Genomic DNA, 22,659 nt, shown 5'->3' with positions numbered 1-22,659 from the left:
ATAGAGGGCGCTATATCAATTTAGTGGCAGGTCATTTCAGGTCATTTTCTACGATTTGTGTACCATGGAAACCACAAGTGTCTATAAATAATTGGTTAATTTTACAAGTAATATTTGATTAATTCCAATAATAAATGGTATGTGTAAATGAGCAGAGTGTTTGTTTTCCTACAATACATTTGATAAATTCACGAGGCTCGAGAAAACACGCAAATTTTAGGTAAGCTTAAGACGGTCCATCCTACTCCTATCACTCACTCAGCAGTCAGTCAGCACATTTCATGATGGGAGTGATGGATGATCAAGGATTCCAGCCAGTACAACAACCAGCTTCTCCTGATGAAGCAGAGGTGGATAATGGTCGTCCAATAGAATTAAACAATGAAGAAGCAGAAAATGGAGAGGTAAGTACATTACAGCAGGTTTAGACTCTCCATGCTCTGCGGGCGCCCGAGGCGAGGCAGAGCCTGCTTGCTGCCTAGCTCGTCTGAGTCGGCTCTGGCCTCTGCTCTACAATGTCCGCTGAGTCTACTGTGGGTTTTTCTGTGGGTCGGTCACTTCCGGTTGATGATATGATTCACAGTCAAGTGAAAACAATTAGTCATCGATTCGATTGTTGTTGTTGATGATATTCACACATGGAATTTTAGAGGGATTTTGATAGCAGTTCCACATACAAAAGCTGCTCTATCATGAGACTATGCCATTTTCTTTTGCAATTGACTCATCAAATGTTGGCTGAATGTTTTGGATGAAAGTCGATCTTTGACAAGATGTAACTTTGTTACGGAAAGTGCTATGAGAAAACGGTTTTCAGTTTTGGCTATCTTTAGTTTAATCAAGTGCTTTAATTTGATAAAATGATGTGGTTTGATGACCAATTTGATTTTGCCTTTCATACCTATTGTTTATAACAAGTTTCCAAGTCTGCAGAGTGGAAAATTATAGTACTGAGTGACAAGCTTAAAATTTATTTACATGGACATGGTCGATTGTTGAGTTTTTCCGGAATTGAATTTCACTCCAAGTTGGAGTGAACAACATCACTACATATGTATCAGGCCCGTAGCCAGTCCTCCGAGTTAGGGGGTTCGTTTTTGCAGATTTCTTTCAAGTATAACTGATGAGTAATGGCACAGAGGCAGTATCGCGCCGCTGAACCATGGCGCAGAGGGGGGTGTCTGAGGGGATGTTCCCCCCTCAGAAATGGGAGAATTTTGAAAAATGAAGTCCCAATTGAAGGCATTTGGTTTACAATTTTTACATTATTATCAGAAATATATGGTTTCAATTTATTATTGCAAAGAGGCAAATTAACACGGTTAAAACAAGAAAAAGTTGCAAATCAGGCATAGGCTACGGGGTGTCTGAGCTGAAAAATGTAGTCCCAATTGAAGGCATGGTGCACCAATTTTACATTATTATCAACATATTGGTTCAATATATTACAGCAAAGACGCAAATTAGCGCGGTTAAAACAAGAAAAAGTTGCAAATCGGGCGCAGGGGGTGTTGAGGGGGATGTGCCCCCTCAGAATTGGAAGAATTTTGAAAAATGAAGTCCCAATTGAAGGCATTTGGTGCATTATTTTTACATTATTATCAGGAATATAATGGATATATTATAGCAAAGAGGTAAATTAGCTCGATTAAAACAAGAAAAAATTGCTAATCAGGTGCGTTATTTCATCACAAATATTATCAATTATCTTATTTTCCTATGTTATATCACTCCCTTCATCTCTGAACTAAGCTTTCTCGGTTATCGTTTTTTTGCACACCAAATATTTTTTTTAAATCTTCAACATAGATGAGACAAAGAGGCAAATAATGACTCTGCTGTATTTATAGCATTAAATAAAGTCATAGGCCTACATAAACTGGGCGTCGGGGGATTTTTCAAATCGTCCCGCTAGTCTGAGCCTAAAATTAATAGGAAAATTCGCACGAAGCGCGAGAAAAATAACAATTTTTGTGCTAAAATGACCACATTTCCCATGTTCTCCTTTTTTTGTGTCAAAATTTTAGGGGGGTTCGATCGAACCACTCGAACCCCCTGGCTACGGGCCTGTGTATGTAGTGGATTTTAGCCTCCTTCACAGCCGGGTGCTGTTGTTCATAACAAACCTGAAAACCATGTTCCCAAGTATGTGGTCCCTGTATGTGAGCTGCCATGATGAATTTCAAACCAGAAGTCGTATTTCGTGAATTCTGGAAGTCGTATATATTGCGAGTTTTACATCGAAAATTTAAAGACACCTCCTTTTTGAAAATGCAATGTCCCACATGTTGAGTAAATTTGGCGATTCTCAATGAAAACAGTCAATCTATGCTACATGAATTCAACACAGGCATCATCAATATTCTTACAAAACCGACCATGTGATGAATGTGATCATTGCCCCATTGAATGAAAGAGAATTGTATGTGTTGTACAGTAGGGTATGAAAAGTGTACAACTAAAATAATTATACCATTGAAGTTGTGTTCACAGAAGTTGTGAAAGAAATCTTTAATTCTGAAATGCTCTCAAGTTTATACTGTATGAAGATTTATTACTAGTTCTTAATCATGTTTTTTTTTTGTAAATAAACTTATTTTCATTTATTTATTCTTTCTTTCTTTCTTTTTAATCTTATTTGTTCTTTCTTTAAATTTCAAGGTAAACTTTTTGTTTCTTTCATATAATTTTGTTAAGTCAACTGAGTCTGTGGCCTCAAGATATCCCTTGCAATTTTATTATGCATATTACTGCCATACCATGTAGTTCAAAATAATTATTAATTTAGAAACCATTCATATTTTATTGCCCTATAGGAAGCAACAGATGGGAACCTTACACATAAAATTGTGTCTAAAGGATTGTCAAATTTGGGCAGATCAGCAGATGGAAATCAACTGGTGTATCTGGATCTATCATTACCTGTAAGTACTGTTTAATAGCATGTGATTGAAGTAATAAAGTGGAATTTATACTATAGTAAATCTTGACTGTGTTAAGAACTTCCTGTTTATTATGAAGTTTGTGTACCAGTACTCATTAAATTTACACTCATTTTGTTGGTGTGTTCATATCATAAATGATAAACAGAATTTATATAGCTCCTTAGCGTAAGTATGAACAAATTGCAAAGTGATAGGTAATAGAAATTTATCAATGTTGATTAATTTATGATCTCCTTTAGATTGTAAGAAAAAATCTTAGTATTCAATTGCTTTAATTCTGCATATATTTTTATGATACATTTATTCTATGTTCTTAGATTTTATTAGATTTTTTTAAATTAAATTACTAAATACTGGTTGCCATGATTTTTATTGATTGTTTAAAATCTGATCAATCAATAAACTGATTATTTTACAGGGATACAACTTTGTGGACATTAGTGTGCTACAGAATTACAGCTATGTACAAGTACTGGAAATGCCATACAACAAAGTCTCAGGTCAGTAGGGCTTTGAAATTTTAAACACAATTTATGTGTTATTTTTCTTGAACTTCAAGGATTTTAAAAATTGATCCTCAACCGTTTATCTTACCTTAGCCATAGAGTATCACACCAAAGTAAACAAAATCAAGAATGCAAATGTTGAATCTCATTTGTTACCATGGTAAGCTACTTTGAAAGCATCAATCGATTAATGTATCACAAGCTTTATGTTAGAGGAAAAGAAGATCTACGAGTCACAAGAAGAGACTTTAAATTTCAAATGCAAGTGAGGAGGGTTAACATTTGATATTCATTAGAATTGTTGCCTAAATTGTGATTTGTTTCAGATTTAAGTGTGATTAGCAGTATGCCGTATCTGGTTGAGTTGGACGTATCTAACAACCAAATACAGAGCCTCAAAGACATCAAACCACCACATAATTTGAAGGTAACATCAATTTTGCTTCTATCTGAGCGTAATTTTTCCCGATTTCAGGATTTTTTGTGGCCAAAATTTACATTGCTTTTCAGAATTTTCTACTAATTTCAGGATATTTCACAAGCTTTGAATCACACCCCTGTATGGAAAATGATATTCTGAGAAAAAAAAACCCTTTCTGATAATATATACATGTATACATTTTTATCTTAATGAAAAACATCAACCTTTCCGTGTACAGTTGAATTTACAAAGTACAAACACCAGAATTGATAAAACATCTCCAATGTTCAACTTACAGCATCAAATGTTTTGAATTGAAATGGAATAATTGTTGACATAAACTAAGGTATTTGCATATTTTGACTTAATACAAAGGATGACAAATACAGTGACCTTATTGTTGAAATAAGGTTCATTTATCAACTTTTCTCATTGCAAGTGCTTTATAAATTTATTTATGTTTATATTTCTTTTCATTTTCTTTGCAGGAGTTAAATTTATCATTCAACCAATTGGTGTCTATGGATGATTTGGCATCATTCCACACTCTGACTAAGCTAGTTCTTGATAGTATCCTTTTTGTCGCCATATTTTATTGAATGACATGCAGTTGCAGCAGCATGGACTCATCAATAAGAGCTTCATACACCTTTGTCCACCTGTTATCATGTTGTTGTACCAAATGGGTTACCAAGTAGATGGCTCCTGGCCAGCTTGCACTGATTATAGAATACTAGTAGTAGAATACATGATTATATGTTAAGACAAACGCAACAATTGTAGAGGAGACACTAGATTAACCAAAACAATAAACATATCATTCCTTCTGGAGGGCAAAATAAATACCATGAAGAAAGTGTATGAAGAAATTATGTACTACAGTTTTTGTCAGAGAAGAACAGCAGTTTACATTTTGAGAGCGTGCAGTGCGTAAACACAGTAGTGGGGTTCTGATTGTCTGATTCAATCATCTGACAATCATAACTACAGACCGATAATCTGATTAGTCGATTATGCGTCAAAATGTTGGTAGGCGCAGTTTGGCGCTCTTGAAGGGAAAACAAAGCTCCGCATAGGTCGCTCATTAACAAGGGGCTGTCGTTCTTCTCTGAAACCCAGTGTAACCAGCATCCTAACTAATATTATTTTTTGTAACAAACTGCTGTTGTTAGCATAAATACAGGTTATCTGCCTGATGCCTGATGAGCATAAAGGGTTATTACCAAGAGCTCATGGGATAGGATATGTCTCCAAATAGCTAACAATTATATTATATAACAATCTTATTGTCATGTTAGTTGCTCTTCCTTAACCCAAGTTATTTTATAGACAACAACATTGGAGCCATTACAGGCTTAAATGAACACAAAGCTTTGACATATTTGAGTTTAGCACATAACCGCATCGAAAAGATTGAAAACCTCAGCTCATGTTCACTCATGAATTTTCTGAATCTGGTAAGTTGTTTGTATGGAAGTATGTGTGCAGGTGCATGTTATGGATATATGTATGCATCTGTATTTGCCTGCAAACAAGGATACACAAGACTTTTCACATATAAACTGTGGACCTATGTGCAAATGAGCCATCCTGGGCTTGCGGAGGTCTGCAGTAAGGCACAGTTTTGAGATATATCTGCTATTGTGCATTAAAAATACCGACAGTGGTTGATATATAGGCATATTTCCTACACTTTTTGGTCTTTGGGATTTCGTTTTAAACTTTAGACATCCTTGTCTTGATAGCAATACCAGCATAAACGGGTAGTGGGATTTGTGTGTGGGGGTGCCATGCATTGGTATTGGTATTTGGTGTCAAATGAAGACATCCAGCTGATTTTTATGTCATAAATATTAAGGACACCCTACAATGAAGGAAGTCTTTGGTTTTTTTTATAACTGCAAATTGTGCGAATAACATAAAAAATATATTTTGATGCCAAATGAATGCAATTGAATGTCATTAGTGGGTAAGTACAATGAAATCCACAATTTGCTCATAGCAAATGGAGTGCCCGCCTGGGGTTGTTAAAAGATTCCACTGTCTGTATTTTCAGTAACATTTTAGTAATTTACATCTTGGTACACAACTAATTATCAACACCCTATCACTTCTTGTTTCCCTTTTTCTTTTCCATTTTCTTTCATCCAGAGAGGGAATCAGTTGAAAGCAATGGAGAATTTATCTGATCTACTGTTTCTTCAACATCTTGATGTATCTGGTAATTTCATCAGCAGTCTGCAGGGTCTTACCAGTAATCGTATGCTAGAAGTACTGGATATAGAAAATAACCATGTAAGTATAGTGACAAGTCAATGTGCAAATTTTTGTAATTCATTTATTTCAAATCTTATACAAGTAACCAGTATGTATTAGAAATTATTGCATAGTTTAGCAATTTTGTTCTATGTAACTTCACTTAACTTTTACATATTGATTCAGAAACTACTGGCAATTTGAATAACGAAATGCAAGATTTCACATTTTACTGTTTGTTTCCTTTTTTTTTTTTTTGAACAGGCTCATTGCAATTGATTTTTGTAGATTCAAACATAGCTTAGTAGGTAGAAAAAAAAAACTTAACTAACTTGCATGAAATTGTTTTATATTTTATTTCTTTTCACAGGTTGAAGCTCTGTCCGAGATCCAGCACATACAGGACTTGTCTATACTCCGTCAACTTAACCTCCTACGCAATCCTATTCAAGGAATGCCAGACTACAGACTCAGTATTCTATATAGAATACCACAATTGTCAGAATTGGACAGACATAAAGCTGAGTCAGAACAAAAGGTGAGAAGCATATAAAGTTGATGTGGTTCAAGATTGATTTGTTTTATTTGTTTGTTTGACGTCGTATTTTTATCCACTTTTTGCCACATTTTGTATTGGACTAGTGTAATAGTTCGGCTATTGACCCAGTGCCAACAATTTAAAAAAAACTTTAGATGAAGTGTTTTCCATTTGAAAGCATCAAAGAAACAGTAAGAATACAGATATAGGCCTTTCAGTCTGAAACGATACTATTTTTGCATCATTTTGAATATAAAAAGTAACAATGATATGTTGAGATCTTGAACCTAAATTTCTATTTCTATGTATAATATCTTATATTACCATTGATGTGACTAAACAGCAAAATACTGTGCTTCAAAGTGTCAAAGATTTAAAAAAAAAAGAATATATATTTATTATATAAACAAGTAGTGTTGAAGTTTAAATTAATAATTTTCATTGTTATTACCACTACGTATGAATCTGCAATTCTAAATATATATTATGTTCAGGAGCATAAAGTTATGAATACTATGTGGAAAGGTAATGTATTTCAGCACTGTTTATAAATGCAAACATGCTTATCATGGGAACTACACACACTCAACAATAAGATTAATGCTAAACAAATAATCAAGCTGCTATTGCTAATAGTGATTATGATACTTGCCATAATACTGTTAGAGCTGTCATTATATCACGTCTTGATTATTGTAATGTGTTACTTAATGGTATATCTAAGAAAGATCTATATCGCTTGCAGAAATTGCAAAATAAGTATGCACGTTTAATGTGTCTCAAACCAAAATTGAGCATGTTACCCCTCTCTGAACCAACTTCATTGGCTCCCTGTCAGTGAGAGGATTGTATACAAGACGTTGCTTTATGTGTTTAAATCTCTGAATGGACTCTCTCCCCAGTACTTAACTAACTGCCTCACTGTGAAAAGATCATCCCAGAGTGCAATGAAGACCCGCTTGGCAGATAGTATTTCCTTCTTTGTGCCTCGCTCTAAGAAGGGTGCTGGTGATAGAGCTTTTTCAGTGGCAGCTCCACGCTTGTGGAATACCTCACCGTTCATATCAGAAATGCTGCTTCTCTTGAATCATTCAAAACTAGCTCAAGACATATCTTTTTCCATAATGTTGTTTTCTGTATTTGATCATGTTTGCTGTTCTTTTAAATATGCTTGTTGCGCTTTGTAACCACAGGAAAAGGCGCATTATAAATTATGTTAGTTAAGTTAAGTTAACAGTGCTAGACGCTTATGATGTTAATATGTTTGCAGGTGGCATCAGTGAATCTATTTAACCCATCCATGGAAGTGGTTGCAGCAGATGACCATAGGAAATGTATTATCTATAGCTGTTTGAGATCAGCAAGACTGTATGATAGGTATGTACTATATGGTACACTTCTGTGAGACAGCTGACAGAAACTTTAGTATGTTTTGAGATCAATAGGAGATTTGCATGAACAAGTGATAAAACTAAATGAAAAATAATCCTTTGATAGGCCTTTTCTAGCCACACTTATATTGTACTTAGAAAAAGCAAAGCATGCTTAAGGATTATTTGTCATTTAATTCCAGATACCAAATAGTTGCCTGTTCATTTGGTAGTCTCCATCACATATTGTCATATTTTGTCAAATATGGTAAAGAGAAAATGAAGATGAGAGAAAAAAACTATTGTGCTACATGTATAAGCACTTTAAAAACTGATGAGTGCTTATCATTTTATTGCTGTTGTAGATAATGATTTGATTTGACCTCATCAATTATGAATGATATATTTATTACTCTCATTGTAATGTTTTTATTTGCTCCACAGTACATTGTCAACTGTAGAGACTCCATACCCAATGCTAGTGTTAGTAGGACCTCCTGGTGCTGGGAAACATGAATTAGCCAACAAACTCACTGAGGATTTCCCTAACTATTTTGGCTATGGGTAAGGGCTTGAAAATACATACACATATTTTAACGAATGTAGATGTACATGTAATACAAATTAACTGAATGTTATCAAAAAGATAAATGATATTTACAAAATTGCATTGTTTTTGAGGACTTCTAGCTGTGAAAGGTCTGTGAAAGTAAGTAGACGTTTTAGTTGTATCTTCTACCTCTCATCTCTCTGTATTATTGTTGTGGTATACAGGCTATAAAAAAGATTTGTTTTTTGTTGGCCCTGCCCATTTTGTTTGGGTTCAATTTTACTACATTTTCATTGGTTTTTTTGTTTGTTGTTTTTTTACTTGAGAAATAAAAATATATATATATATATATATTTAAATGTAGTGAATTTAATATTTACATCATCATTCAATACAGAACTGTTTCGTATAGGTGTTGTCACACCTACACTCCTCAGTTGTAGGCGCAAATCCGCATGCCCCCTAGATGGCAATTGCCTTACACCATCAGTCATTTATCAGGCTTCTGTAGCTCGGGATGATACTCAAACAAAGGAATCTTATGTTGGACTAACGGAAGGACCATTCAAGACTAGATTCAACTGCCATACCAGCTCATTCAAGAATGAAAAACAACGTAACACCACCACTCTCAGCCAATATATATGGTCTTTAAAGGACAAGAATATTAATTACTCAATTGCATGGAGAATAATCACACGTGCCAAAGCCTACTCTCCAAAAACAAAGAGATGTAATTTGTGCTTGACTGAAAAATATTATATCATTTGTAAACCACTTATTTCAACTCTTAATAATAGAAATGAACTTGTGAGTGCTTGTAGACATAAGAAGAAGTACTTATTGTGTAACATTTGATACCTTGACTTTTACCAAGGCCTATGCCTTTTTATTGGCACTTTATCATTGACTTTTATAGTCGCTCATAATTTATGTCAGACTTTTTATAGACACTTTAATTAGCTCAATGCTGTGTTTTTGGCCCACCCAGCCAGGTCATGGCCAGGTATATTTTGCTTGTGCTCTCATTCAACTGAGGAGTGTAGGTGTGACAACACCTATCCGACACAGTTCTGTATTGAATGATGATGTAAATATTAAATTCACTACATTTAAATATATTCCTGCTCCTTTTTAGTTGAGCACTTTATCTGTAGTGATGGTTTCATCTAAGTTTATTCTTGTTGTATATATATATATATATATTCAAGCAGAAAAATGAATGACAAAATTGTTCAAAAGATCTTTTTTGTCATATTTTTGTTTTACAAGCATTTTGAAATCAATAACATTTTCCTAGAATTGATAATTTTCATATCTAACATACTCTGCAGTGATTTGACAGCAATGTGATTTGAGGAATATGTTACCATAAATTCCGACTCTAAAAATATATGAAAAAATACAAATAAAACACACATACCACATTTGGGCTTTCTGGTCACCGACGGCCAGGGAAACAAACAAAGTTCTTTTTGTTGTTGTTTTTTTAGCCTTAATTCAGATTCACATGTTTTAAATTTGATTGCTATTTTCTTTTTAGGATCCTTCACACAACAAGAAGTCCTTACCCAGGAGAGATACACAAGAAAGATTTCTTCTTTGTGCCAGCAGAGGCATTTGGCACCAAACAGAAACAGGTAAGGGAGTTGTTCACCTATAGTTCAGATGAATTTGAAACCAAAATTGTTGCTCATGTTTTGCCATGTATGACTTTAGCTTGATTGGTGGATGAGATGAATTTTGTGTCAGAGATCATCAGATATGACCATGAGATGCAGCTTCACCAAATTTATGATGTTATTTTCATACTCACGTAGTTAAGTATTTTTGACCCAGTGAGTGTGTTTGCTTGTTGTTTTATCTAAGACTGATAAAGACATTTGCTTTACAAGGTGTATCAAAATGATTGGTACCCATCAAATTTGACATTTATTAAAAAGCCTCCCACTTCCAAATGCAACATTGGATCCTCTTGATATGTGCAGAATGTATATACACTAAGCCAAAAAAGAAACTTATAATTTTTCACAAGGTCATATCTTAAAATCCTGTCTATCAAAATTAACCAAAATTACACACAGGATTGTCTCAATACTCTACTCTAAACACATGTCACTAACTATGCAGTTGTCCAACTGACACAACAGCAAAATGCACTGACATGCAACACCTTCCTGGACCACATTCACAGCGCAACAGATTTCTTTGGCTGGGTTCCAATTATTCGCCTGTGAATGTGATCCCGGAAGCTGTTCCGTGTCAGTGCATTTTACTGTTGTGTCAGTTGGACAACTGCTTGGTTACTGACATGTGTTTAGAGTAGAGTATTGAAGTAATCCTTTGTGTAATTTTTGTTCATGTACAGGCGAATAATTGGAACCCAGCCAAAGAAATCTGTTGCACTGTGAATGTGGTCCAGGAAAGTGTTGCATGTCAGTGCATTTTGCTGTTGTGTCAGTTGGACAACTGTTTGGTTACTGACCAGTGTTTAGAGTAGAGTATTGAAGTAATCCTGTGTGCAATTTTTGTTCATTTTTATGGAGAGGATTTTAAGATATGACCTTGTGAAAAATTATAAGTTTCTTTTTTGGCTTAGTGTAGTATTTACTTGTTTTACAATTAATCTACAAAGTATTTAGATCTTATGTTGAACTTTGATGTGTCAGACTCATCCATTATTAATGAAAACTGATGGGTACCAATCATTTTGATACAATTTGTAGCTGATCCATTTATAGTAGCTTCAAAATAGATTTGTGACCAATCACTGCATTGTCATAACTTTACTGTTAGATTTAGTCATAACTTTGCTGTTAGTGGATTTTGTCACACTTTGCACACAAATCTGGTCCTTACCATACTGCTGTGGAAGATATTAAATGTTAAATGTGAAGAGAAAACTGAAATGTTATGTTTATATAAAATACATGATACTAAAATTATTTTACTTGTATACAATTCTAGGGTGATTTTTTGGTGACATACCAATCTTCTGGTCTCAGTTATGGAGTAAGTCAGAAGTCAGTAGATACAGTAGCTAAACAAGGATTAGCATGTATCCTACCTATGGAACTTGAGGTGAGAAATCAAGTAATTTATAGTGGGATATTTTCGCTGGGTCAATTTTTCCCAATTTTATCAATTCAGGACAGTCGAGTCAAAAGCACATTATGATACATACCTTAGTTACAATTCTTTTCATCAAATTTTACAACCCATTTGGGTTACACCATACCTGGTAAGTTAACTGTTAACACCCAAAAATGTGGCTATTTGTACATTATATTTGAGATGTTATATTAGCTAGCTCCCACTGACCCTCTTTCTGGATATATTAGTATTCATGTGACACGATCAAGGGAAATGAGTCGGATGTCGCTAAAATTGATTTTGAGATATTGGCAGAGAAAGTGTTAAAATTCTTTTGTTTTATATTGTTTTCAGTGATTTATAAGTTGATGTAACTTTGCAAAGAAAGGTCATATCAACATAGGGGTTTCAGTTTCTGAAAGCTCTGAATGTCCTCTTTAGTAACCTATGTAAACATGCGACTCATTCCCCTTGATCATGTCACATATATCTCTCTATACAAGTAGTTAACTCAAGTTTGTGTTTTGTTTGATTTACAGGGAGTGTTATCATTAAAGCTATCACACTATGAGCCACGCTACATCTTGGTTGTACCACTTGATTCAAAGAAACATGAAGAACGGCTTACATCAGTAGGCTACTTCAGCAACTCTCAGATCAAGCATTCACTGGAGAGAGCTGAGATTTATAAACAAACCAATCAAGATAAACCAGGATTCTTTGATATGGTGGTTGACACAAGTAAGTTTATTAAACTGAATTAATTTGATTGTTATTGTTACATTGTTATTGGGTTATCGGGTTGAGATCAATACACCCCCTATGGAAGACATGATCTTAATCTTCAACACAGGAGTGTGAATTTCAAATGGGGTTACCTGAATTGGTGATTCCATTTTAAATCTATACCTCTGTGTAGGAGACTATGGTCATTCTTCCACAGGGGGTGTATGTTAAAGCCTCCATTTCTCCGTTTTACAAAATCAAAATTCCGTTTTGCAATTTTGCCATTTTCCGTGATTTTCCGTTTTACTCATAAATCCCTATAAAAACACCTTACAAAGCAAAATGACAACATGAACTTGTTAGTTATTTGCAGCGTTCGAAATGTTGGTTGTCCGGTTGCCCGGGACAACTAAAAAAGTCGCAGGACAACCAAAAATACTGATTCGGTTGTCCGCCGGACAACCATAAATCTAGCCAAAAGTCACATTTGTAGGCCTACGGACAACCAAAAACTTAGACGGACAACCAGAAATTATAATCTGGTTGTCCGTGGGACAACCATTTATTTTTCCTAAATTCGAACACTGGTTATTTGTCCTACCTTACTGAAGCCGACCTTCAACATTGCCATTGAAGTATAACATAAGTAATTCCTTGGTATGTTTTTCATCACAGTATCACTAGGCTTAGAGAAAAAACGAAAAAAATAAAAAAAAAATGCGAGATGGCAACTTCAAAATGCGAGAAAAAAGCGAGATTTATGCCCAAATATTGGCGAAAATCAAAAAAAGTAAAAAAATTGAGTGAGGGCAGTATTTCATTGACTCCATACCCTGAGTGATGCCAAAACAAAGCATGGAAATTGCCGAATCGGACTATCAAAATACACAAATTTTGTCCTCATAAATCAGCTTAAAAGGTCAATATACTGCAAGGTTTGAGTAGTAAATAAAGAATATTACTTGTGTTGTTGCTTGAATGTGCCAGAAAATGGACTGTTTTTGTACATTCAGGCTGGAAAATCAGGTCAAACTTTAGCTTTTTTAGTTGCAATGGTTGTCGAATTCTGCAACCTTTCGCCACAGAAATAGATTTTCGTGGTAGAAATGAATCTTTTAAAAGCGAGAAAAGCACTAAAAAGCAAGATTCACGGCGAGAAAAGCAAATTTTTGGATAGTTTTAAATATTTTTTCAAGAAAATTCTTACTTTTCTGTCAATTTTAAGCTTACTTTTTCAGAATTTTTCATTTTCGATTTTCCGTGCTCAAATTCCAATTTCCGTGATTTTTTCCCGTTTTCCGTATCGCGGAGGAATGGAGGCTTTAGTGTATGTAGCTGGAATAGCCTATTTTATCACTGTAGTCAGTTTCATTGATGTTACTATAAATGGTAATAAAATATCTTATTTTACTGTTATTCTCTCATATTTAATTTTCATCCTTTCACTTTAGGTATGTATCTGTTGTCATTGTCATTATCATTGTCGTATTCATGATGGTTCAGTTTTGGTCCTCCTCCTCCTCCTCCTCCCCCTCCTCCTCCTCCTCCTCCTCCTCCTCATCCTCATCCTCATCATCCTCCTCCTCCTCCTCCTCCTCCTCCTCCTCCTCCTCCTCATCATCTCATCATCATCATCATCATCATCATCATCATCATCATCATCATCATCATCATCATCATCCTCCTCATCGTCATCCTCATCATCATCATCATCATCATCATCATCATCATCATTATTTTTGGTCACCATCATTTTCATCATAATTATCATCACGTTATAATCACAACAACTAAATAGCACTCAACAGTTCAACAGTATTGTACAATTTCTGTATGCATTCTCTCTATTCTTTGCATCAACAGGTAATCTGATGACAGCTTATAAACAACTGAAGGTATTAGTAGCAGGTTATTTGGGTATCGGTGATCTCAATCAAGATGGTAATGGTAGAGCATCATCACTTTCACAACAGTCAAGTTCATCCAGCAGTGTATGTGAGTCACAGACGGAATCATCAGGTATGTTTGGTGATGATAAATTACATGCCAAATAACAAAAATAAAAAAGGAATTTTTTTGTAGGAATGCCTTGTAAGTAATCAATACTTTTAGTTTTTGAGACTTAGAAATCTCTGATATACACAAAATATCTCCTTCAATGATGTGTACACATAATACTTGTGCATTGGCAGCTAAACTAATCCCATGCTCATAAATGTCATTATGGACAAAAGCCTATTAATGTCATAATTGCAATCTGAGACAAGTGTACCAAAAGAGGATGAAACAAATCATGATTATAAATGGCAACAGTTCAACCATATGGAGTCATGTCTATATCCTTAGCAATTCACCAATTTTGCCAGAAATGCAGTATAGGGCGCTTGCACAAAAGGTTGAAAGGTTGATAAAAATGACCTGCGTTGAGAGTCAATCAAGTGCGGTGGAGGACAAACAAACTATTTTCATCCTCTGTGAATCTTTGGCACATCATTCAAACCCATGCTTTGTAAGGAATATTAGCACGCTGTAGGTGGTCGTTGTTGTGCCTCCAGGGCTAGTGACCCGTGGCGTACATGAAACCTCCCTATAAATGACTTATATGGACTAGTCTAGGTCTCTCAAGAAATAGGTAGATTAGTTTGACAAATTTTGTGTTTTAATTCATGACAAGGAAGTTACTTATATCTGATTTACATTGATTTTTTGTTATTTTGTGTTAAATATGCTGTTACCTTTTTTTGTCACCATACAGGTTCAGTTGATAGGCTGCGAGCTGCTTCAGGTATGGCTAGCTCAAATGGTGGTATACCTTTGTGGTCCAAAGCTCAAAGTGACGCAGGCTCACAATCAGCAGCAAGTGTGACCATCAAAAAACAAGCAGCTACAGGCAGGACTTCAGTAGTAAGTTTACTTTTTTTTGTCTGTAGAGATGAATCACAGATTATCATAGACCATCCCTGTATTTTGTGTTCAATGATGAGGGTGAGGTTAGGGTATTTTACTCAGAAAAACACTGTTTTTGTGACTGCCTGCACCTTGCATAAGGAACCTTCAGGTTGAATATAGAGAGATGGTTTATAAGTAATCTGTGCTTTGTCCCTTTGAAAAAAACTGAACAATAATATATCGGTTTATCATTCCTCTTCCTGCCCTCGCATCAGACCATAATTCTTGAAAGTTCTGTCTGAATTCCAGCTGCTACCTCATTTTGTCCTTCTCCATGAAATATCACCATATACCATTTGACTAACTTAAGGCAGTTATGTCAGTATAATTTGTGTGCATTGAGCTCAAAGAACTGGTGTTTTTACATGCACAATCAAAGGCAGTGGGTGAAGAAACTGTGACAATGTACTGACATCTCCAGGAAGTCAAATGGACTATTATCGGTACTTCATCGCTGCCAGATGTTTTCATGTGATATGTATAATACCCCTAAAAGAGTCCCCCAACAATTTGATGGGATATTTTCTTTTGTGTGTACGTTGTGAGTATACGTAGAATACAATATAAAGTGATATTGTGGGTGTAAATATTGGTAGGAAACAACATTGTGGGGATAATTGTATGAAAACCCTATGGACATCTTTTTCAAAAACTATACCTACCCCTCTATAATTCTCTGGTACCATCTGCACGCATGAATGTAATTTCCTAGGTATCTTTTCTCCCACAGTGTAGCTCTTGCAAGATCCTACTACTAGAATTTACAACTCTTGTTATTTTTTATAGGAGCAAGCCTCATATGAGAGAAGAAAGAGTGCAGCTCAGATGGCTGCAGCTGGGATTTTACCTAAACCACTGGATGAACTTGTGAATAGGTAAGTTGATTGAAATGCACTGTTGCCTTCAAAATACCATCAAGTTAGGTATTCTTATTTTATGTTGCTACAAATGTTTGCATATATTAAAATAAAACAAAATATTTCCTATTAACTTACCTAGTGCACCATCTGAAACAATCTTTCAAAATTATTGTATAGTTGATCAAGCCAATACCGTAGAATTCCATCTACAAGCGTATATGCCTCTAAGTGTTTTTTTTTTCTTCTTTGACGAAAGAGACAGAAGGCAGACACCGTCCACACAAACCATGTATTGGAATTTCAGCAACTATATTACTAATACAGGCAGTTGTACAAATATGTTTTATTGTAAGACCAATCTGTTGTCATGTTTTTGTGGAGGATGTCTGCCTTGTCTCTTTCATCAAAAAAAAGAGAAAAATGTGGAGGGTGATGTAGGTGTACACTGTACAACACAGCTGTGTGTGGACCATTCTTATGGTTGGCACCTTCCTGTCGTTGATGGTGTGAATATCATGTACCAACAAAAGCAAGGTCAAGAAGGGTATCACATGATTATTTCATTATTTTATAATCATGAGATATCTTTCACTTTTGTTGTTTTATAGTATGTGGTATTGATCTGATATGGATCATACTCTCAACGGCAGGAAAGGGTCTTTTTATAGGAATGGTCTACAGCATTAGAAAACTTATGTGTTTTGGAAAACACACATGAATGTCACACTCAAAACACAGTAAATAACACTGAACAGTTATGAAGTAACTCAAGTTTAATTGCAAGATTGCTGAATTATTCACCCATTGCATGGTTCCGCCATATGCGAGAGCCTCGATCTAGCAGCATGCATGACTGGGAATTGAACCAGTCATATAACATTGCGTAAAGTTACATACTTCCTTTCATGTCTGTTGCCAACTCGAGGCTCTCCCTGCATATGGCAGAACCGTGCAATAGGCGAATAAAGGTAAATAATTCATAACCCACACATCAGAAGATAATGATCAAATCATAATGCATTACTCAGTCACTTACTAATCATAATTGTATTCTTTCCCAGGCCACCTAGAACTGCACCAGCCAATCCCTTGAAAGACCTAGAAGGTGAAGTAGGGCGCCCTCGCACAGGACCAGCAACCTTCGCCGTCTGCAGTCCTGACTCTAGTCTAGCATCTGCTAGAAGTGGTTCAAGTTTAACTAATTTATCAGATACAAGGGGAGTATCTGTGTCTCCATCTAGCTCCCAGGGAAAAGATGGCAATGAGGAAGATGTTGACATATTTGGACTTGAAGAAGGTGCCAATGATTTTGAAGACAGAAAACCACCTTCACAATTGTCGTTCTAGTGCTTTATGCGAGTGTCAATATCAGAGACTTCACACAAATATTAATAATTTTAGGTACTGGTATTCATTTTAATTTCTCGGTGTTGAAGTATTGAAGTGTGCATTGTGAGAAACTTAAATAATATGAAATCTTTTGGTTCACAAGCTGATGTTAATGCCCTGAGCACTACCTGCCAACCTAATATTGCCTCTGATTGGTCAATGACATGATATCTTCATTTCAATCACCAATCAGAATGGAGCTTTGCAAATATAATTCACCCCAATTTTTTGTGTGGTGAAATTATTCTAACAATGTTGCTGATTGGTCCATTTGATAATGAAAACTTCTTTTTGACCAATAGGCAGGTAGTTCTTATGGGGTTAACATCAAAGGAAAGCTCTAAACAGTGGTCTAGACAGTCTAAACGCAGGACAACCGTTCTTTTGTTCTGCTTAGTCGCTTAAAAGTCGATCGATACATGTTAAAATCAGCACAATTCGAGATACACCTTTTTGCTATGAAATTTATTTTCTCGGTCAAATATAAAGCAAAATTTTTTTTTTCTTCAGTAATGTCAAATAAAAACATAGTGCTTGGATGAACATTTTTTTAAAAATCCTGGTGTTAAAATTAAGCATCAAATTGTGTCTTTTAGTGTGATATTTTTGATTTTTATAGGCCTTTAGTTCGCCCGTGAGCTTTTTACAGAATTCATTTTTTAGCGTCTCAAACTAATCTAGTTTGCTAAAGAAAGATATTTCCCACCTCTGTAAAGCACATCGTATTGGGTCTATATGTGTACATCCATATCAAAAGCGATGCACTTGTCGGCTTACATGTGTCTCATTTTACGTAATAGCTAGGACTAAATACAGACTTATCTCAAGTGGAGGTCACCTCAAATCATACTGAAATCACTTGATTTAGGAATACAGAGAACATGTTCCTAAACCATGTGACCTGGGGATGATTTGAAGTGACATCCACTTGAGATGAGTCTGGTATTTATTCCTAGATATTATATGAAATGAGACACAAGTAGCAGCCGACAAGTGCATCGCTTTTGATATGGATGTACACATATTATAGTTTTGTCAGAATTTCCGTTTTTATTTTACCCTTTTTCCCTTCATGCTCCGAAAATGTCAAACTCAGTACTCTATTTCGAGAGCAACCAGCAGAAATAATTGATATTTCAATTGTTGTCAACCAAGTCCCTTTTCCATTGAAAACCAGGATTGCCTGACCAGCGATTTGGTAGCCCAAATCCCCAATTCTGGTAAATGAGGTGAATTTTGGAAATGTGCTCCCGTGATAGCCTGCAATTTCAATTTATAGGGGCTATGGATTCCATGATTATGAAAACCATTTTGTCTGTTTGTTTATTTGTTTGTTTGTTTATTTACCTAGGATGAGGTCCATGGAAAATCCAAACCTAGAAAAATTCAGCGTGTTATTAGAGGGGATTTTAATTTTCTGTCCTCCTATCTCCAGGTGAATTTTGAATGACCCCCCCATCGCTGGGTTGGCATTTTCATTACACCCTTCAGACTTATGCTCGGGTTTGTGTAGGCCTATTTGTCATAATTTAGCGCTATAGGACCTACTTTCTAAATGTATAGCTATAGCCGTGCTATATAAATATTATAAGGTACCGGTATGTAATATTATGTAGGCCTATGGGGTGGGGTGGGTACTCAACACATTTGAACCATGACTTACAATGCAAGGCTCATTGTTGCCATAAATGATTTTTCCTTTAGGTCATTATAATAGGTTGTTATAAACTTCCATGTTTAACCTTGTATTGTTTTGGCTGCTTCATTATGACTTTCGGTAGCCAGCAATCACAAACAAAAGGCACTATACCCAGTCACCTTCATGACAATTGAAACACTAGGTAATTTCTTTGCTATATTGAAGTTCTGGCAACACTGTATCCAGGCCGGGCACCCAGAGATATCGATCCACAATGCTAGTATTTCACGTGTGGATTTGAAAATTTTTCAGCTGGTAGTCAAAAATTATGGAATCAAAACGGAAATTCTGACAAAACTATGATATATCGCTCACGGTGATGTGCGTTAGAAAGTTGGGAAAAAATCCTTCTTTAGCGAAAATCTTACACTTAATGACTGAATTTCACGACTAAGTTTAACACTAAGATTTGAAAAAAAATACAGTATCAAGCATTACAGTTTTTCCTGACATTTACTGAAAAAATGAAAATTATTGCTTTTCATTTGGCCGAGAAAAAATTTTTACACTGAAAGGTGTAACTCAAAATTTTGTTCATTTGAATACCAAATTCGATCGCTTGTATTGCCTTATTAAATGACTGAGTGAGCCTTGCAGAACAATAACAATCGGTTGTCCAGCGTCCTAACTGTAGACAGATTGAAAAATAATAAAAGAGTGCTCTTGGTGTATGTAGCCAAGTATTGAAAGCTTTTGGTGGCAACACTTATTTCACATATCTGTATTAGGTATTATGCTGTTTATCAGTTGATATTTGCATCTTCAATAGTATTTACTATGACAAGTATACACCTATTTGCAGAGACCTTTTGCACTGCCCGATTTAGCACAGTTTATGGCTTAAACATGAAGCACCTCATTTGCCAATCAATCTGCGTAGCATCGCGTAACGCAGGTGTGACCTAGTTCATTTTACGCAAATTGGTCGGCTAGTGGGAAAGGTCTTTGCAAAAAAGTGTAGCACATGTATGTCAAAAACAAAAAAGACAGAATGATTGCAAAGTCTCAAATTATGTTGTGGTAAATGAAGAAATATTTCTAAATGCAAGAAATTTGAGAAGTACTGGGCTTAATGATTCAAGGTATATCTTACATAAAACATAAATCAATAGTTACTTAGTCATCATAAATATGGAGGCTTGTTTTGTGAAACCCAGCCCTGGTTTCTATAGATTCAACCTTGATGAATAATAAATTGTATCCATAACAAATATTTTATCAGTGAGAAGGAAGTTTATTGTGACATGAAATGTGCAATTAATTGATCTTTGAGACCGAATATATGATTTTATGATACAGACATTTTCAGTAGTCTGTATGCACATTAGAAGAACAATGTTGGCACTGAATTAATTGAATTGTTTAAGTGCATATTTTGTAAATTAATGTCTAATAAGAATATATATGATAATGCAATTTTCCGTCCAAAAATATTTTGAAGAATAGATATTCCGTCCATAAAATAGTTTGAATAGATATTCCATCCATACAACATGCTTTGTAAATTCATTATTTGAAGTAACTGTTAAAAATTGTAAATTAATTAGTTGAAATAAGATTGTTATCAATGAGATTAGACCTAAAGAAACCCAACTCTGTCATCGTTGCTCATGGAGGGCAAAATAGTGTACCTCAGGATTAATTTGCCATGCACAAGGTAAATTTTGATTTGCATGTTTGCGTTATGTGATTAGTGTGTTGTGCTGATAATCCACAGTAAGTACTATATGCACACCATTCTAACGATCAAGTTCAAATATGCAAATTATTGTTTGATTTCAATGTCGGAGGTTGGTTGTCAAAATAAGATGGCAGATTACCATAGTTTTAGGCATATGCAATTCTGAGTCTGTACTCTTTGGGTCTAATCTTATTAAAATACATAAGAGCCCTATTATCAAGCAAAAAGAGTCACTTCATAAGCAGAATCAATGTTCATTCTTAATTTATTATCTTGCCCATGGCCATTCTTTAAGTCAGGCTACTAGGGCTGAGTCTGACCTAAAGAATGACCCTGGCCCATGGATATTCGTGTCATGTGTTTTGTCAGAACCTCTTTAAAAAGGGGTAAGTGGTCCTGACAAAACACACAAATCTTGCCCTTGCTAAAGGCTATACTGTAATGAAAATCCTTCAGAATTGAGATATCAAATATTCATGTTGTCCTTCAAATGTAGAAATAAATAAAACATTTCATTTGCAGTATATCAAACCAATTTTAGAAGTAAACAAGCCATTTAGCTAAGTTTTTGTACAAAATAAAACATTCCCTGGCCATTCAAATAACCATTCTTCATTACGTAAGTATACATCATAGATTTATACAAAGACTTGATTATTTCAGTCTATATTATGAATATTGTACAGATACAAATTATTATTGTCTTGTCATACACATTTTGTGTTAACAATATATAAAACCTAACTTTTCTTCAATGTACATATGGAAATCCAAAGATACTGTTTGATATTTGTATATATTTGTGTACAAAAAGAGAACTTTGTGATGTGTTAAAGTTCATTTTCAAAATAAACTGCTAACATCTGGTCTTAATATGTTAATAAATTTCTCATAGAATCCAGTAATATTAGCCAACACTGTTATTGCTTTGTGGCAACTGAAAGTGCAACAGTGTATAAAAAATAAATAAGTTGGGTGTTGATTAAATGCACATCTATATAAAATTGTGATATTAGCTTCCAAAAAAGTACGGCAGTCTTTTGCTCTGATTGACACAAGTGCTCTGATTGACACATGTGTTCCCTTCAAGAGGTGTCACTCTGCGGCAAACAACCCTATGACACATAATTAGCCAATCAGATTTGTTGTTATGTTTGTCAGATGATTGAATCAGCCTATCAGAACCCCACTTACGCTGTGCACACTCTCAACATGTGAACAAGTGCTAATTGTCTCTGCCAGAGACTGTAAGATGTTCAACATAAGGTCTGGTATGATTTGGCCATGCTCTTTCAGCCTACATTTTACAACCCTGATATTACTGATATTACTATTATGCTTAACTGGCATTGTAGGACAGAACTTTCCCTAGTTGGACCATGTACTTTAAACACAACCCTAAATAAGCATTTCTACTATGCTCAAGAATTGCTAATAATATGTGGTACAATCTGGTCCATGGAGGCACACTAGGCGGCAAATTTGAAATTGAGATAAAGGCAAAAATATGGAGTAAAACAACAATAAAATATATATCAAAATACACATCACAAAGCTTCAGAGCTTTAGAACCAAGACTATGCTTGTCCTTTGGTGTTTTCAGTATATGATAGTCTATAGTGTGTATTAAAGGTAATAATTATAGTAACTCAATTTTCAAAAATGCCTCTTGGCTC

General features: G+C 35.1%; 1 protein-coding gene across 1 annotated transcript; it reads left to right on the top strand.

Annotated features, from left to right (window-relative positions):
- The first annotated feature begins 36 nt into the window (after nucleotides 1–36).
- On the top strand, nucleotides 37–17,665 carry LOC140148676 (uncharacterized). The gene is made up of 17 exons (XM_072170707.1): nucleotides 37–404; nucleotides 2,817–2,924; nucleotides 3,364–3,445; nucleotides 3,778–3,878; nucleotides 4,361–4,442; nucleotides 5,202–5,329; nucleotides 6,024–6,167; nucleotides 6,499–6,666; nucleotides 7,937–8,043; nucleotides 8,481–8,600; nucleotides 10,130–10,226; nucleotides 11,554–11,667; nucleotides 12,219–12,420; nucleotides 14,269–14,424; nucleotides 15,161–15,309; nucleotides 16,141–16,229; nucleotides 17,276–17,665. Exons 1-17 carry the CDS (start codon nucleotides 282–284, stop codon nucleotides 17,559–17,561), a joined length of 2,256 nt encoding a protein of 751 aa, XP_072026808.1. The 5' UTR covers nucleotides 37–281; the 3' UTR covers nucleotides 17,562–17,665.
- Nucleotides 17,666–22,659: the final 4,994 nt, after the last annotated feature.

Source organism: Amphiura filiformis, chromosome 3, assembly GCF_039555335.1.
Source record: "Amphiura filiformis chromosome 3, Afil_fr2py, whole genome shotgun sequence".
Taxonomy (NCBI): domain Eukaryota; kingdom Metazoa; phylum Echinodermata; class Ophiuroidea; order Amphilepidida; family Amphiuridae; genus Amphiura; species Amphiura filiformis.
The sequence above is the reverse complement of the archived record's forward strand: the minus strand, read 5'-3'. Positions and strand labels throughout refer to the sequence as shown.

Bases quoted from the DNA above. Each gene is read 5' to 3' on its own strand.
- LOC140148676 (XM_072170707.1), top strand. From the start codon at position 282: ATGATGGGAGTGATGGATGATCAAGGATTCCAGCCAGTACAACAACCA. The intron at 8,044-8,480 runs GTATGTACTATA...TTTGCTCCACAG, and splicing joins TCAGCAAGACTGTATGATAG to TACATTGTCAACTGTAGAGA. The intron at 11,668-12,218 runs GTGAGAAATCAA...TTTGATTTACAG, and splicing joins TCCTACCTATGGAACTTGAG to GGAGTGTTATCATTAAAGCT.